The sequence below is a fragment of the Blennius ocellaris genome (assembly GCF_963422515.1).
Source record: "Blennius ocellaris genome assembly, chromosome: 5".
Lineage (NCBI taxonomy): Eukaryota > Metazoa > Chordata > Actinopteri > Blenniiformes > Blenniidae > Blennius > Blennius ocellaris.
In genome coordinates, this window is record NC_137654.1 from 25,119,472 (window position 1) to 25,138,641 (window position 19,170).

The 19,170-nt window shown below is 39.9% G+C and overlaps 1 protein-coding gene across 1 annotated transcript in view; it reads left to right on the plus strand.

Annotated features, from left to right (window-relative positions):
- The window catches only part of LOC308130942 (metabotropic glutamate receptor 4-like), a gene marked incomplete at both ends in the record, with an annotated part of 151,679 nt that extends 139,642 nt beyond the window's left edge, over nucleotides 1-12,037 (plus strand). Inside the window, 4 exons of the mRNA XM_080497474.1 lie at nucleotides 308-444; nucleotides 1,899-2,834; nucleotides 7,137-7,383; nucleotides 11,988-12,037. Of these exons, the coding sequence (XP_080353600.1) occupies nucleotides 308-444; nucleotides 1,899-2,834; nucleotides 7,137-7,383; nucleotides 11,988-12,037 (1,370 nt within the window). The remainder of the gene's footprint in view (nucleotides 1-307; nucleotides 445-1,898; nucleotides 2,835-7,136; nucleotides 7,384-11,987) is intronic.
- Between the last annotated feature and the right edge of the window lie 7,133 nt (nucleotides 12,038-19,170).

Genomic DNA, 19,170 nt, shown 5'->3' on the forward strand with positions numbered 1-19,170 from the left:
AGCCAATGGGGCAATAAGCAGAATGAAGGAGTGTGAAATGATATGGGAACATGAACAGACAGCAGCCACGGCCCTTCTCAAAGGACCAGGACAACATGCCTGTCAACATCTATTTTGCTCCCATCATTAACACTTTAACAGCACTGCCGTGAAGTCTCCTTGTGAGCCCATTTCATCTGCGGGCAGAGAGAGAATAAGACCGTGATGTTTTTCACCACTGGGGTTCTGCTATGAGCTACAATTTGCCCTATATTAAATCCCAACAATAACACACTTTTTTTTTTTTTTTAATCTTCACTGTTTGCAGGAATTGCTGGCACACCAGTGGTATTCAACGTGAATGGAGATGCTCCTGGTCGCTATGAAATCTACCAATACCAGATCATGAACAACACCACAGAGTACAAGATCATCGGTGACTGGACTGATCAGCTCCACTTGGACGTATGGACATTTTGAATATTTGACGGTTTTGTGGCGTTAGGGTAAAGCAGAATGGTTAATCAGAAATCACTTATTAGCCATTTCAATGAGAAAAAAATGAATATATCATATGGCTTTAAAACTGAAACTTGAAGCTGCAGTACTTGGGGGGGGGGGGGGGGGGGGGTGTCTATGACCACAAGTCCTGTGGAAAGATTCAAAATGGTAAACAAGAAAGAACTACCTCGAAGCAAACCCTTCATCAGATTAAAGCCAAAGTGATCTGAAAATCTATTCTTCACTTTGAGGTGAATCTTCTCCCTCAGTGACCAAGATGCCTAACGTGCAATCACGAGATGTGACATTCCCAGTAACTCTGCTTTTGCCATACATTTACTGGCTCCATTAATGCATCTCCTCAAACCATATTGCGGTGATCAACATTTACACTGAATACCTTTTCCCTATTGTCCAGCTTTATGGGACATCACACAACAGAATGCTATTAATATAAAATCTTCTGTTACCTGGTTGGTATTCAGAATTCATGATAGAGGCCATTCTATCTACAGCCGCAGTATGTTGCCAACAATTCCAGTCTTAATTGTGGTGTTGTGTGAAGGTCATGTATTGACATTTGCCACCATTATTGATACACTATCAATAGTGTCCTGGCGAGTATAAACATATTGCATGAAGCGCCAATGTAATACCAATGAATGATTTCTTTAAAAAAAATGCTAAATTTCATGAGAAAAATAAGTGCATCAATGCATCATTTTTGTTGTTATGCATCATACATGAGCCCCTAGGTGTTCTTCCCAATGGTTCACACACTGTAGGTATGATATTGGATTATTGTAGACATCCAGAGTTGAACTAATGCTGCACACAGATCAACTGACAAGCATCTCTCACATGGGAGAAACCTCCAAGGCAGATCGAGAATTCTACACAGAATGTTATTCAACACAATCAGCGATCATTACCTATTCAGGTGAATGGTTTGACATTGATAATCTGTTTCTGTAACTGGATTACACAACACGGGCACTTGAGGCTGCCCTGCACTGCTCTGCTGAGACTGCAGTGCCAAGCAACTCCAATCTGTTCGCATCTTTGTCTTTCAAACGTTAAACTGCTTGTAAGTAATTAAGTTGCAACCGCATTTCCCATTGAGCTAAATTTGAATGGGTTCACACAATGATGTCTTGATGAAAAAAAAAAAACCTCACACTTTCATATGGTAAATATTCTATTTACACTTTGTTCACTCTGTCATGTGCCTCTTTTTGTGCAAACTAATTTAGCAAGTGCTAATTGAATTGTGTCCTCATGCATTTTGCAGTGTATTGTATGATATCTAACAATATGCAATTATTGTGTCAAGATTCTTGCGGCACCGACCTTTGCAGCTTTGCACAGCAAGCAGTAGGTAAAGGTCGCCATGAAATAAACCTCTGTTGTTTTTCCAGACCAATGAGATGCAGTGGCCTGGTGGAACTCAGGAAGTGCCGTCTTCAATATGCAGCCAACCGTGTCGTGCTGGGCAGCGCAAAAAGACCGTGAAGGGGATTCCCTGTTGTTGGCACTGTGAGAATTGTGACGGTTACCAGTATCAGGCCGACACATTCACCTGCAAGATGTGCCGTTTTGACTCGCGGCCCAATCAGAATCACACCGACTGCGTTCGCATTCCCATTGTCAAGCTGGAGTGGAGCTCCCCATGGGCGGTCATCCCTGTCCTCATTGCTGTCTTGGGAATCATGGCCACTCTTCTAGTGGTTGTCACCTTTGTGCGCTACAACGATACACCCATTGTCAAGGCGTCGGGTCGAGAACTGAGCTACGTCCTGCTAACAGGTATTTTCCTGTGCTATGCTACAACATTTCTCATGATCTCCACTCCTGATGTGCTTATCTGCTCCCTGCGGAGGATTTTCCTGGGCCTGGGTATGAGTATAAGCTATGCAGCCCTGCTCACCAAGACAAATCGGATCTACAGGATTTTTGAGCAGGGCAAGATGTCAGTCAGTGCCCCTCGATTTATCTCCCCAGCCTCCCAGTTAGTCATAACATTCAGCCTGATATCAGTGCAGCTTCTTGGCGTGTGCATCTGGTTTGGAGTCGACCCGTCGCAAGCCATCATCGACTACGAGGACCAGCGCACAACCAATCCCGTAATGGCCCGCGGAGTTTTGAAATGCGACATATCGGACCTGTCTCTTATCTGCCTGCTGGGTTACAGCATGCTGCTGATGGTCACCTGCACAGTTTACGCCATCAAGACAAGAGGCGTTCCCGAGACGTTCAACGAGGCCAAGCCCATCGGCTTCACCATGTACACCACCTGTATCGTGTGGCTCGCTTTCATCCCCATCTTCTTTGGAACCTCACAATCAGCAGAGAAGGTAAATGTTAAATGAACATAAAAGCACAAATTGAGCCTTATGCTTACACACACTTATACATCTCTATATACGATTACAGATACACACACACACCAAACCTTCAGAAATGACTTTTTATATACAAAAGGAAGAATGACAGTGGATCAATTCCCTTCGCTTATGGATGTCAGATGTCACGTGTCCATTTGGTGTTCTTCTATATTTCCTGTGCCCGTCATTGTAAAGAAAAGGGCCACTCAAATTATGTTTGTTGTATAGCATCACCCCCTTGTGTTTGCGGATGCTGCCACTATCCATCATGAGCTGATAGGCTTTGTGCTCTACGTTGAGGATTACAAGGCTTTTAGAGCTGGCTTGAGAGGATAATTCATTCACCTCAAGTTTTCAAGGGTATGTTTTCTTTAATTGTGTTCCTGTGTGTGTGTGGATTCGACTTCTCTATGTTAGAATACTAAGTAGTCAATCACTGCACATTCATGCACATAGGAAAAAAGATAAAGCATGTCTGTGAAGGAGCACAAAATTACAGAGGCTGTTGATGTTTCTTGTCAGTTGAAAGTGAATCACAAATTACCTCCTACAACTGCTCATTTTGTGGTCCTGCAACACAGATGTACATTAAAAAAAAGCAGAGGGCAGAGAAGTCATGCTACAAATTGTAACTGAAGCATCAGTGTGATGATGCAATGGCCTTGTGCAATAAACTAAAGCTGCCTCTGGACAATCATCAACATAGCAGTGTCTGTGATAAAAAGAAGGATGTAGATAAATGTGTCCATGTAACACCTAAACTACACGCACAAAAAGTTACAAGCCCTTGTTGATCTTTAGTTTGAGTAATTACTTTCAGTGTTTGTGATATAAATATTAAAAAAATTAAATTTTCAGGACAGTCCATAACAACCGCTGCCTTCTATGTTGTCAAGTAGAATCCTTCACTTGTTTCTGAGGAGCAGATGGAAACAGAGAGAGGAAATTAAAACTGGCTTTGCATGTAATCCAACTGCAACTCTCACAAATCAAATACTTGTTACGATGTAATCACATAATAAGACCGGAGGGCGTCATAATGTATGCCTCAATATGAAACTCCAGAGAGAATAACTCTCAAACACCATCACAAAATATCACAGTGAGGCCCTGCAACTGTATTTTCTGGAGTTTTTAGAAAACCAATTTCCTTTTATTTTCCCAGATGAATAGTATCCTTTCCATTCATTATTAAGCATTGCCTTATACACACTGTTAATTATCCATTGTTGTTAACTATACATAAAAATAGTATTTGCCTGCCGCTACATGAGACAGATGGCTATTCATTAGGAGGCCTAACACAGAGAGATGGACAATTACAGACACATTTACACCCAAGGGCATTTTAGGGTCACATTCACATGCATGGCTTTACATGGTGGAAACTAAAGTACCTTAGGAAAACCCCCACACATAGGGAGAACATGGAAACCTAAGGCATTGAGTGACCAGCAGTATAAATGAATGCTCCACCATGCCATTCTCAATTTATGACATGTAATGAATAATTTCATTAAATTAATTACACATTTGATTCAAATAATATTTTTCACCATGAATTGGTACAAGTTGGCTCCTTCTTTGTATTTAAGAAATTGACTCTGGACCAGGACCCAAATGGAGCATCCATGCTCATTGTTATAACTTTCTAAAAACCTTTTTTTTTTCCTCCCAAAGTTTGATTCATGGGTATCTGGAGGCTCTCCAAGGTGACATTCCTGCAGATAGCGTGGTCTATCTTAGATGGGTCGCCAGTGTTTTCCATGACTAGCACAGAGACTGACAATTACTGCAGGGGAAATGTAAGGTCACCAATTAGTCCAACGTGCATGTTGAATTATAGAAGGTAGGCAGGCTACATTACCTGGAGAAAACCAACCCATACACAATGAGAACAAGTAAATGTCAGTAAAGGTTCTGTCTCAAGAGTTAAACTGGGGACTTGTTGCTATAAGGCAAAAGTGCTATCTGGTCACTACACCAACGTGGAGCAACCCCCAAATGCAGCGGAAAGAAAAAAATAGAATAAATAAATAAATAAAAAGCCTACTTCATAATGGCTTCTGTCCCAAGTCCCGTTCCCTCACTGTGTCGACGGAGCAGATTGGCAATCATTTCGGCATGTCAGGGAAAATTTATGTCACCAAGGCCGATGGAAGTGGACAAGGGTCTTGGCTCTCCTCGCAGAGTGACTCCTCTCTGTACTGCACAGGGCTCGCAATATTGTTCCGACTTCACCCCAGGCCATGTGTAATCTTCTCAGGAGATTACAACACTCCCCCTCTATCACAGAGGAATGCTCATGTACCATTTTCAGTATGATGGAACACAGGGCTCCATCACTTCCATCTTCCACTGACATCTCTTTTTTTCCTATACTGACATGGCTTCAGGGAGCTTAATTTCTGTGTGACTTCTCTATAGCTTTTGTTTATTGCATCAACATAGATCATAGTGGTGAGCTACAGGTCATGGTATTCACTTATTCTATAGTTTTGAATAGACCGGAGGCCTCGAAAAGAATGCTGCGTCTCATATGCAAACTGAGGCTGAGGCTGCACAAATTGACTGGTCCAAACTACATTTGGTAATTTTATTGTTAAAGGGAGAAATAATGTTTTATTACTGGGAAGGACAAATAAGGGAGAGGCGGGAACTCATGGATCGCAATGACAACTGGTAAAAGCATGACACATTTTGTAGAGTTTCTATAACTGGAACTTTATCATTATTTTATTTTTTCAATTTGTTTGATTTTTGCTAACATTTGAAAAAAATACTATTGCCGTCTGCAGAATTTATGTTTTTTGTTTTTTTCTTAAAGTAAAACTTTCAGTGTGTGTATATAACTGGAACCAATTCTTCTGGTTTTTTTTTTTTATCAGTAGTTACTCTTGTAATATATATTTTCATTATTTTGTTATATAAAGGGGACATTTATCTGTGTTTAGAAAGAAATTCCTGACCAACCTGCTTCCACCATCTGATTTAAATAATGATTTCGTAAAACAAACACGAGCAAACATTTACATTAAGTTTTGATAGCCAATTTGTAAATAACAATCCCGAGGCAAATGTTGCACAAGTTCGCTAAACAAACACCATATGTCACAACTTACATGATGGGAAACATCATCCATAACTGGTGGCATGTGGTTTAGAGCCCTGTTGGCTATTCCCATGTCAAGCAACTCAGTCGCTGGTAATGTCTGTAAATGTAATGTCAGACGAAACCTCGGGCAAATCTCTCTGAAGGATTTCTTCCAGCTGCGTTTGCAATACACACTCACCTCCTCGTGTTCATCAACTTCAGTAGAGGCAAAGTCAGCTGTTCTCTTCTCCCTCTTTGTTCTAATTCATGTTTCTTTTTTACTCTGCATAGATGTAATATGATCACTGTGATTCAATAACATTACTTTTTGAGATGTTAATTGTTCATGAAGCTGCAGTTTTTAACATGTTTGGAGTTCATGATCCTTCAGTTAAGTTTGATGTTATCAGTGTCAGTGATGATCTAAATATTACATTTTCACAGCCCCTGTCTGACTCATTACTTTCCCGACATCAGAGATGGGTTATGTACAAGTTCACAGATGATTATCATAAATGAAAAATCACTTGCAGGCACTTTTAATATGCTGTAGGATCTTTTTCTCCTCTCCCTCGATGTTGCCTGTAGCTATATATCTGCTACCCAGCTGTGAGTTGCAGCTGTCACTGGCTTCAGAGAACACACAGTCCTTATGCTGTTGTCTAAAACCTCAGGGTAAAACATCTATATACAGACGACAGTCACACATCAGGGGGTTCTTCTATTAGATGTGTATCATAAATAAACACTTGAACAAGGGAAGAGCTCAGGAGCGGTGACAATTAAAAATATATATTTAAGAGTACTGTTTTCTATCATCATGTCTTGTTATGTGGTAATTGTGCACCGTCCTAAATCACATTTTTTCTCGATAAGAAGAGGCATTTGTCACAGAATAACTCCCCAGTACTTTCTACAAATTACTTGAGTCACATAGTGTCAGTGCTTCTTTTAAAGCATCCACGAGAAGAACCTCTTTTTCTATGTAGGACACAGTCTCTTTGTTCTGCAGCTCAAACAGTGCAGACAATGAGCCACACCATCTTCATTATTGTGCACTCAGCTTAACCTGAGAATAAAACTAGAACATCACTCCCCATCTCTCAGAGCAGTTTTAACAAATAACGCTTTTTTTTTTTGCTTTTTCTCTTCTCTCCACCGTCTCCTCCATAATACAGATGTACATCCAGACCACAACGCTCACCATCTCTGTGAGCCTCAGTGCATCAGTCTCTCTGGGAATGCTCTACATGCCGAAGGTCTACGTTGTTCTCTTCCATCCCGAGCAGAATGTACCCAAGCGCAAGCGCAGCCTGAAGGCGGTGGTCACCGCAGCCACCATGTCCAACAAGTTCAACCCTAAAGGTGGCCTGAGGCCCAATGGAGAGGCCAAGTCTGAACTCTGTGAAAGTCTTGAAACACAAGGTCAGTGTCTCGCCGACTGTCGCAACAAAGGAGAAAACACTATGAAAAAAAAACGCTCTCTCCTTCCGATTCCAGCTGCTCCTCCCATAGAGCATCATCCTCACTAAGAGTTTCAACGGCTTGTTACCAACAACATCCAGTACTTCCAACTGTTTTCTCATTCTCTTTGGTATGACCACTAAGGCCTCGGTTACACAACAACGTTTTGAAGTGAAAACGGTTCGTTCGCACGACAAAGGTGCTCAGAGTTATTTAAAACGGAACTGCACTAAAAACCTACTCAATTTCCGTGGAAAACACAACTTTCCTAAAACGCTGATACTGCCCATGCGCACTGCAATCGTAAATTGTTTTGCACATGTGTGAGAAGGATTCATTCGTAACAATGAACATGGTATGTGCCGTTTTCTCATGAATTTAAGTGTATTTCTAATAAAACTTACATTTTCTACACCATCATCTGGATCACGTGTGGTGACGCACATAAAGAGCACCCACCAGTGGCCCTATAGACACACGACACAGTTTTCAACAATTTCGGCTAAGTGCAAACAGACATTGATTTCACAATATTGCTGTATAATTGTGAAACATTTCTGGAACAAAAGTGCAAAAACAATGCATTTTCACTTGAAATGTCGTCATGTAACCGGGTCCTGCGTCAACATCTGTTGTGTGTGGTTTCTGTGGATCCTTTCGCCTTTCATTTCTAAAGCCCCGTGCTGTTGCCATGCAGAACTCAACTGAATATTTGATGACCCTCCCTTTACAGACAAAAAAGCTGGTTTTATATTCAAACCAATACGCAAATGTTTAACCTTTTGTCTATTGTCCTTTAGTGTCCCTTTTTTTTTTTTTTTTTTACCAGAGCTGCAGTGACATTCACAATTCTATTTGCTGGATCAGAAAAGTTAATAGTTGCTTTTTAAATAATTAAAAAAAAAAAAAGTCCTTTTTTTTTTATGCGTTTCATGTTCATTTGGGGTTTGGCATCATTAAATACCAACGTGATGTTGCAGCTTTTGCTCCCACCTGATTACCAGCACTGGGGGAAGACAGTGGCATAAAAGTTTAACCATGTCCTCCACTTTGATCAGTGTCAGGATGTCACCGCTAACACGGCATGGGACCGGTGGATGAGATAATCTCCTTGTGAGCAGAGCATCCTTTCACTGGCTGTGTGGCACACGTTAAAAACATTCATGAGAGGAGAGGAAAGAACAAAATCAGCTCCAACCCCGATGACACTCACAGCAGTCGCAGTGCTGTGGTAGGAAGCTAGGAAGCCATAGAGCGCGACGTGGCCGAAAACTTTCTCCAGCAGAGAGGCACTTTCATTGCCAGGCTTGTTTATGTTCTGTCAGGCTGAAGTTGCAGCCGGAACAGGCAAGGGGCTGTCGTAAGAAACTGAGATAAAGTGTATGCATGCAACGGTATATTGGCTAGTACTTTACTGAAGCAGACTTCTCCAAACCAAGAAGAGAACTTATCCTCTGTTTGATCATTATAATCTGGTGTTAATGTGCAAAAACACAAAAGCCAAAAAACGTAAAATGACTCATTTGTTACAGGTTTCAGATTATTACATTAATGGATTTATGCACAATAAATCCATGGAATCTGCTCATCAAGAAATGTTTGAAGAAGAAGACAAGAAGTGGCTTTTGTGTTTCACTTGGCTCTTTCTGCATTCTGAATGCATGGAGCAGCAAAACAGCTCCACTCACCAACTCTCGCCACAGTGGATTTGTGAATCGGGAGGTGTGACAGGGTGCCCACACTTATTCTGATTTTGAAAGGGACAAAAAGAAGTGTAGCTCGCACTGGAGGAGAGGATATTTCAATCACCAAGATAAATTGTAAGAGTGGGCTGTCCCTGTGTGGGAGCAGACTTAAATCCAATCAGGCAACCCCACATGTTCTGATTACTGAAGGTCCTGATTTTATACTCTGACAAGCTGAACAGTATACTATGATGTGTATTAGGACCAAAAAGCCTGCACCCACACACGCCTTTTTGTCTGCTTCAGAATGGAGTTGTTATATCTCAGCCAATTATGCAGTCCATTTATAGGTCCTGCATCTCACCACTGGGTTTGAACTGTGAATCTAACATCTGCTCTTTGTGCTTATGTGTCAGACTGTGTTGAGGGAGGGGAGCCTTGTGAGGGACTTTAGACTCCCAGGTAACCTGATTGGACATTGACTTCACTTTTTTTTTTTTTTTTTATGAACTGTGACCACATTTCTTTCCTGTTAATCTCTGCTAATGTTCACAACAACACCCCTGCCTGCCTATACTACGCACAAAAGCATTGCAGCTGCCCCCCCTGGTGAAAATGAATGGCACAAGGCAGTGTAATCGCACCCTCACATATCCACCCCTTGACCAACAGACATCAGCTTGGTCCAATAAAAATGGCGTGCGTTGCTGTAAAGTGGCCAATCAGCATGCTAAAGCTTGTTAATGTGGGTAGATGATCCCACTCTGCCTGAGTGCAGGAGACAAGCGATAGCCATGTGTCCACTGTAATTTGTTTCCCTGTTGACAAAAGAAGGAATTTGCGGTAATGGGACAACAACAACAATAAGAGTGAACAGGAAAAGACAGATGGGTCTGCCAGCTCCAATTCTTTCTGGACCATCTATTCTTTATCTTGGCCTCGCAGCACATAAATATTCAAATAAGGCTCATTTATCAATGCTTCTCTTGGATGAGATGCTGTGGATGAAATGGCGAGAATGCCGCCCCCGTTCACACACCCAACATGGCACTGACAAATATACAGAGGCGTTTACCATTACACATCTCTCTTCGGCAGCACTTTGGCCCCGACTCTGGCTTTGAGCTATCCTCTGATTGGATTCATCCCCTCTGACATATTCAATCAGCCAAGGCTGCTGTGGAGAGATTGGCAGATTGGTCGTGTGATTACCAGCACCGAGCATGCTCGCTGAGGACAATTTTATTTAAAAAAAACACACAAAAAACAAAACTGGTACACACACAAATACACTGCGCCCCATGCGAGATGTGTGCGCAGACAAGCATGAACCACATGTGCACAAAAGGTACCATGTGTATGTCACATTGGAGTAGAATTTTGGGCGTGTTGTGGTCACCGTGGTCGGCCCTCCGGTCATCCGTCTCGTGTGTTTTATTCGCAGCCGATATAGAATTCCATGAAACATGAAAAGAATGTAAAAGAATAATGAGGAATGTTATCAAACATTGATGACAACATTTATAATGCCAAGACGGATCACATATTGCCTTCACAGTATTTTACAACTGAGACGCTTTAAAATTCAAAATGGCTCTTGCACTGACTGCCGCATGCTTTGCTTGATGCACAGAGCTGCCTCAGATGTTTGCATGTGGTTAAAAAAAGAAACAAAAGTGCATTTGAATGTTATATCTGCATTTTATAGGATTTTTTTGTGATCTGCTTGGTGGCTTTTTGCATTTTGGACACAATTTTGGAACAAATTTACAAATACTTTGACAGCACTGAACTGCAGTAGCAAGTTATCTCTCTCTCTCACACACACACACACACACACACACACACACACACACACACACACACACACACACACACACACACACACACACACACACACACACACACACACACACACACACACACACACACACACCCCCCAATATTCTGATTGCAATTGTACCACCTTCCATTTCATGGCGATACGTTGTTAAGATGTTTCCACACAGCAGGATTTAAACTGTTATGATAACTAAAAAAATAATTTTGATGATTATTCAAGCAGAAACCTCATTAATACCTAGGTTTCACTTTTGGAAATAATTTCATATTTAATACTGGATATCTTAGGACTTTTTACATTTTGATAAAGTATACGCAGTTTGGCCTGGATTATTTTCAGTGATAGATTATATTCTGATTTTGACACGATGATTGTGTCCTTTTCTACCAGCTCACGTCAGGATGTTGATATTCAAAATAGTTGAAAAGGCTGTAGATGATGAGTGATTGAACCAGAAGAATGTAATATAGATCCAGGCTCCAGCTCCCGAAGTGAGTCACGTAATGGTTTTACGAGAGAAGATGGATAAGGCTTTTACATTAGAACCTGTAACATATCTTCACCGCCTCTGTAGAGGAGCAGCAAACACAAACAGAACATGAAGAAAAATGTCAGAAAACCTGGAGCTCTAAGTGAGATTTGAGAGTGCAAAGGAACATTTGTGACACTTAGGGTGAAAAAATAAACTAAAGCGAGGAATTGCAAATGGAAAGTCAATTTATACCACTGCAGTGCTTAGTCAACAATTGGAATAAGTACATTTTTCAACTTATAGGTTAGCAAATGTTGATCATTTTGTTTTTATTAACATTCAAATTCAACTTACACTCGAATATTTTGGTTCAAAATGTCATGTTCAACTCAATTAAAATTAAATATGACAACAATTCCATAGCCACTTAAGGAAGCCATCCAAAGAGTTTATGATCAATCTGAATCCCACCAGTCAAGACATTGAAAGATCACCATTTCAGAGTTGTTTGTGTCTCATCAAATTCACTTTAACTCTCGTTTTTTCCCTCCGTCTCTGTTCACAGCGTTGGCCTCGAAGCAGACATACATAAGCTACAGTAACCATGCCATCTAATGTCGAGGAGCCGTGGGTGAGGGGCTGAAGCGCCTGAAGAGAAATCACCTGATTCTGGAAAATAGCGGAGACACAACAGAGAACTTTCAAGCTGCTACAGCAGAGGGGGCCAGGGTGGAAAGATGGGAATTGTTCACTCCAAAGGATGTCATATTTTTCTAGGGAATCAGGTGAAGGCCTGAAGGCCAATTTATGAGAAATTAGCAGGTTATGCAGGAGGAAGACGGGAGCTGTAACGGAGTTTGGACGGTTAATTTTCCTCTTCCCACCCTTTCTGAGACAAGCAAGTGTTGATTGATGATGTTTCCAGATGATGGCTGAGTGAACCAGCTGGAGATTACAGTATGTTTTTCTTCTGAAGTGTATAGCACACAGTATCAGTTCTCCCTGAGGCTGACTTGTTTGTCTCATTTGAACAAAAACAGAAAAAAAAAGTGATCCGTTTTTGTCGAATGCAGTTGACAAGATAAAACAGTATAGACAAAAAATAAATAAATAAAATAAAACCCAACTATATAAATTATTTTTGGTTACAGGTGTCATTGGAGTTGAAAGCTGCAGTACTCTTCAAACTGTACATGCCTTACGACAGTACACTCAGTATTCCTACAAGAACTAACCATATCTGAAACACGTGGAAATAAAGCAGTGGGTCACACCAGTTGTTTTATCAAAGTTTCATAATAATGATGAAGATACCATCATCTTGCAAACCTAGTGTACAGTCCCAGAGCATGCTTATGGGAGCATCACGTGTACTGTGCTGTGTTGTCTATGGAATGCAACATTTGTCATGGTTGTCACTCACAGTGGAGAAGTTATTTTGGACCATTACCCACCAGGTTACCCTCTGCTGAATAAAGAGTACTCAAACACAAACAGATTGCCATGGGATATATTTACAGTTTACATCTCACTTAATAAATGTCAGCCAGGACTCGGAGACATGACATTGCATCCTTGGAGCGTCCCAGATTTATCGGCCCTTATTTATCGTGCACTTTTGAAGACCTTTCTTAAATTTAGTAATTATATTAATAGATGAACACTGGGAATGGGGTCGTTATGAGTATAAATGGTGCATTCATGCAGCTTGGAGCTCGGAAAAGTACCAGTTGGGGAGAGTCTCACTTCTATAGGTGAGAACATAACACAGCCAGCAGGTCCACATACAATATCAACAACTTCCTGATGACTTTCTTTTCTTTGTCCAGGCTACTTCTTTATGATAGCGACCTGGTAAAACAGCCTCCATCCTTAGTTGAACAGATGATGTTGTTTAAGCACCATAGTATCACAACCTATGTCAAAAACAAAAGTGATGGTTTTATTGAGCCAAAGTGACAAGAAAATGTATATGTATATTTATATGTCATATGTCCTATTTATTTATTTCAGTAATTCAGATTTTTGAAAAAAACTACTTGAAAAGAGGACTCAGTTCATTAAGTTTGAGAAGGTAATGAAATGCAAAAGAATGAAAAAAATAAACATTGTCATGACCTAGACTAAAGTATATAAGCTTCAAATTAAACATATATATATATATATATATGTGTTTTAAATACCACTGCGTAGAGGTAAACAGTGTGTATTAAATCAAATCTAATCAAAATTGAGAATAGAATAGAATAGAATAGAAAAGAAATACTTTATTAATCCCTGTGGTGAAATTAATTTTTCCACATTGATCCCTCCTATTCCTAAGGATGTGGAGCCACATGAGGAATCTGATGGAGGTCAAGGGTCATGCTCAGGGACCCGCGGTGGTGACCTGCTCCCCGGGGGATTTGAAACTGCTGATTTGTGATCCCAAGTCCAACTCTCTAAGCTTTAGGTGACATTTAAGAAATGATTATTGTCTCATGAAGGCAACATGACTTCCCTGAGGAAGGTGTAATGCATATTAATGTTCATATTGGTGGTGGTTAATCCCCTGGAGCTGCAGCTCAATATCTGTGTGTTGTTCACGCACCCTGCCAGGTGAGTCATACCTGATTTCTATTCGAACAGGTGTTAATTCTTCTGAAGGGTGTGCACAGCACAGGAAGGAAAAGTGATGCCTCAGCCATTTTCCTCTGTTTTAGGATGGTTGATCTTGCGTGGCATTGACGGCCGTTTCCCTCTCAACTCGCCACTGTTTTCTGATTAAGATGTGGAAATATTCATTCTGATGAATATCACTTTTCTGGACTATGTAGTTTTGCCTTACAAAACCAAGTCCCACTACGTTGACGATACAGTTGGCTATAAAATGACAAGATGTCAGAATTGGTGCAGATGAACTCATCAGAATGTGGAGAACAGCAAAGCAGAATTAACGGTGTCTGTATTACAGGTGATGTAGGTACAGATAGTAGGTAGGCATGCAGCAGTAATATGTAGTTAGATTAATGAGTAATCTGAGCTACTTGACAGAGATTTAAAACCACAAATTGTTCTCCTCTTCAGGATCCTGCATCCTCAAGCTGAGGTGGAAATGATTAATGTGGGTTTTATTTGCATTTTGGTTATAGAATTAGCCTCATGTAACGATTCGGTTTGCTGCCTGGAGAAGAAGTGAGCGCAGTTTGTTTCAACAGCATACTAGTTTTGAGAAAACGTCAATATGATTAATTTCAGGAGTCTATATTTTTCACCATGCCAACAATAACTTATGTAGCGTTGTGATATCAAAAAGGCCACCTGGGAATGACAAGTTGCATAAATGCATACACAGAGATAGTTAGTGATTAGCATTTAGCATTCAGTGAAAAATTAAACAGTGCTAAAATGTCCGTAAGTGTGACACCAACAGATCGTCGTGTGTCTCTAGGAATTGTCACTAGGCAGCTGTTTTTGAACAAGACGTGAGATCTCATTTGTTTGAGACTTTCTTGCTGCTAGTTGAAAATCTTAAAACCCAGCATTAACTTTCTCCTAAGCTCATGACTGCACCCTTCCCCACTTTTATAGACTTCCAGTGTTTTATCGACTAAATGTCATTTTCCGAATCGAAGGTGTACACATCTGCTTGATAAATAAGGGCTAGCGCCTTCATTCTGTGCCTCATACTCATTAAAGAACTCCTGCCATTCACTCCATGAATCTTTCATGGTGTTATTTGTGTTCAAGCCATCCCCATTCGACTGCAACTCAGTGTACAATTATAACGAAGTGTGTAAACTCCATTCCTGTCTACAAAGTATCAATCATGAACAGTGACTCTGGAATTTGTCTCATTAAATGTTATCTTCAGCGATGCAAAAATCTGTATGTTGCATGTCCGAACCCATAACAAGTGGTGAACAATTTGAGAGAGAGGCATAATGTCCAGAAGGAATACTACTGCAGAGGATTAAAAAACAATATTTTGGTTTAATCAATAATTCTCTCAGCTTCAACAAGTCTAAGGTGTTACCGCAAATGTTGGTTTCTCATCATTTGTTTAAAAGTATTGTTTGTGGGATTGTTTGTGTTCGTGAATATGATAATTTTCAGCTTTTTTTTTTTTGCCACAACCTCCCTCCCCTACTTTATTTTTCTAAAACACTTTGTCCGTGTTACAAAATAAAATATGTAAGTGCTGACTGAAATTAAATGGCAAGTTAATGTACGTTATGAAAATGGATTGATCATGTCTGCTTTATGTACTGAATTATTTAAAAAAAGAAAGATTAAAAAAAAGAGTTACAGTGCCTGGATATTTATGAATTATCTATAGAAAAAAAAATACAAATGTGTAGAGCATGTTCATTTTTATACAAGATATTTCTAATAAAAGACTGTTTTGCTAATACTGTGTTGCTTCTAATTTTTACTCTACTAGATATTTCTCTCATGGATTGAAAGGTGTTACTTTGGACCATTTTTTTTTTTTAACCAGCCTCCTTTAGATATACAACATTTAAACAGCACCCCAATCCTAACACCAATTTTCATATTCAAACTTGGCCTGCACTTATTTTCAATAAATGTGCAACATGTCTCAGAGCTTTTGTAATGTGATATTTCATTTTTTGACATTCGTGCCATCAAGATTTGTTCTAAAAATGGCCTCTCTTTGCAAAAAAAGCTTTTAGAATACAAGCAGCACTCTGAAATAGAAACTGTAAAAAAAAAAAAAAAAAGCATTAAACTTGAAAATTAGCTTTGTAAAATTAAACAGTACTCATATGGCAAAACAGCCATATGGTCAGAGCTCATCTCAGACAGTTGGGTTATATTTACTTTTTCTGTAGTGATGACATTGGTGAAAACAACGCCAAGCTTTGCTCCTCTACAATGACCACCAGCATCACTTATATTCAGCATGTTTTGTAGACGAGGAATCAGAGCAAATATATGTGTTATGGGGTGAACAGTCATGATTATAAGCACCATGTGAACATTTTTTGATTTTATTCAAAGCTCTGTCAAACTTGAAGTGGCTTAGAGTTCATTGTTAAGTAAAGCTCTGGCATGATTACTGGCGAGGAAGACAGTGGTCATATGATAAAACACATTATAGCCAAACTAAAATGGAGCTGTTATTAACTGCTCAAGTCCCAAAAGAGCTGTGATCATAACAAGAGAAGCCTCACAATTTATACTTTCTCTTGTTCTTTGTATGCGTATTGTAATTCAAGACTCATAAATACGTGCTTGTATTAATTTCAAGCTGTTGCGTGTTTTTTGTTTCGTTTCTTTAGACCACCTTCAATAATTATTTGGTCAGACAAAAAACAAATCGGCATTGATCAATGCTTATAGGGGAAATTAGAGATTATTTCAAAACCGTAAATATGACAAGAGGCTTTATTATTCTACAACTGTGTTTGAGATCTGTAAGCATCAACATGCATCTGACTCTTTGACATGATGATACTTGTATGATGAGGTGTTTTTACACAGCCGTGGTCCAATTTCCTGGCAACTGAATAGATCCTTTCAACAACGTAATGACGGCCATTTACTTACAATTGGCATGGAGCGTGGAAATATCAGTCTTTCTTCATGGCAATCAATCCAGTGACGGACACATTTGCTGTTGAAGTATCAATATGTCTGTATAGATAAGCGCATCACTACTGGAAAGTCTGTGCTTTTTAGTGCTCAGCTAAGCGAATCACATTGCATCAGCGGGGCGTTTATGTGTACTTTCAAAAGAAAACTGCAGATGTAACATTGACAAAACATACTCTGAGAGGATTTTAAGCATGTGTTCACCTTAAACCATCTGCACAAACTGCAGACACTGTGCAGATCTACTTTTTTTCATGTCTATACCTGCAGTCTGTGGCGTGGCTGCACACACCACGGTCTAACTGTCAAAGGGTGACGCACATGCATCCATGACAGAAACGTATAAAGGTCTGAAAACTTTTTCGATATGTTTTTCGATCCAGTGATTAATGTCAAATTAGGAGCTGTCAAAATTCAAAAACTTAAGCATGGTTTTAACAACAAAAATAAATTACTAAATGAGGTACTTAGAATTTAATACATCATTACCCAAAAGCCAGCCATCAGAAATGACACATTAACAGTTACAAATCTAATTGGTGCAAAACTATGACATATATATGATGTGGTAAAGTGTGATCAATGTTCTGCCTGAGGTTGGAGGGACCAATTCTGCTTGCATGATGTGAATGTGCCAAGAGGCTGTTGGGTTATTTATCTGCATGATTTACAAGTACTGGAAAGCCCCACACACACACACGCACACGCACACACACACACACACACACACACACACACACACACACACACACACACACACAGCATCTTAAATAGAGAACGCCCACAGGAAAGACCTCTGCTCACATGACATATTTAAGATTTCCAATCCCATAACTTTCACGATTAAATCATAAAATCTGCTGATTTGACAGAGGAGAAACAGACCAAGGGCTTACATTTTTAAAAAATAAAACATTCAGTATTAGTCAAACACACTAAATTGGAATGTGACAAATGGAAGAAGATTTTTAGCTTTGGTGACTTCACATCAACACATTATTCACATCCAGCTGCGCAGAGCCTGTCCAAAGGCATGAACACACGTGAAATACGGCGGGTAATTAAAATGCCGCCCTTGTTTCGTATTGTGAGCTTCATCAGTAATCATGCCAGCCACAACCTCAACCTTGGTTTTAATGGCGGATCAATATTGTCAGGTACAAATGCAGCATAAGCCTTGAACAAATTGAGAAAATATCATGCTACCTATAAAAGCTGACAGAAATATGAGCCACTCTAAATGAAAAGTAGATCTGGGGAAAGTATCTTTATGGGGAATTTATTGCAGGGCTGAAATTGCCACCTGGGTGATCACTGATACAACGCTATCATTAGCCTTCTGTACTGTCAGCCAGTCTTTCGCACCTGCACAATTAGCCAAACAGCAGTGCATTCAAATTCTACTCTTTCTCCCCTCTGATATATAGGAGGCTGCCTGAGAAGAAAGGGGATATTTTTCAAGCTCCATCCTCCCTGCTGCTAAAGTTCTCCAGAATGATAAACAGGTTTTGCAAACTGAAGAGTGTTGCTTATTTGCTCTGAAAAGTCCAAACCTCAACTGTTGCTTGTTCTTTTTGGCTACCAAGCAATTATATTGCCAACCAATTTCTTAAAACATGTGTCACCACCACGCAAACAAGCAACAGCGCAAGCTCCCTCTCAAAATTACAAGCTGTTCAAGCATTTCCTTTTGGCGTCTTTGGAGGTAATCAATCAACTATCATTTACCCCTCCATCTGGTTGTGACTGTAAACTACAAAGGTAATTTTTTTCCCCCATTTATAAGTGAAAAAAAAAAAAAACACTGAACAAAGTAATTTGTGAATCATGAGAAGAAACCTGTGTGTCGACTGATTTGGCAGATCCACTATTGCTAAAGTGCAAATTTTATCAACACAATATTCACCTGTAAATAAAGTATTTGTTCATTCTTCAAACTATCCAGGTGAAGTTTTTATGTAGGTGTGCTCTTGACGTGCATGACGTAGGCTCATATCGAGAAGAAACATATGGAAGAATATGCAAACCATGGAGAAACGCTTCCAAGCCCAGATTTGATCCAGAGATACTTTCCCTATCAGCCTATTTAGAGTGATCAATAAACAATCATGCCTTTGAATTGTGACAGAAAGCAGGAAAAAAATCCAGCT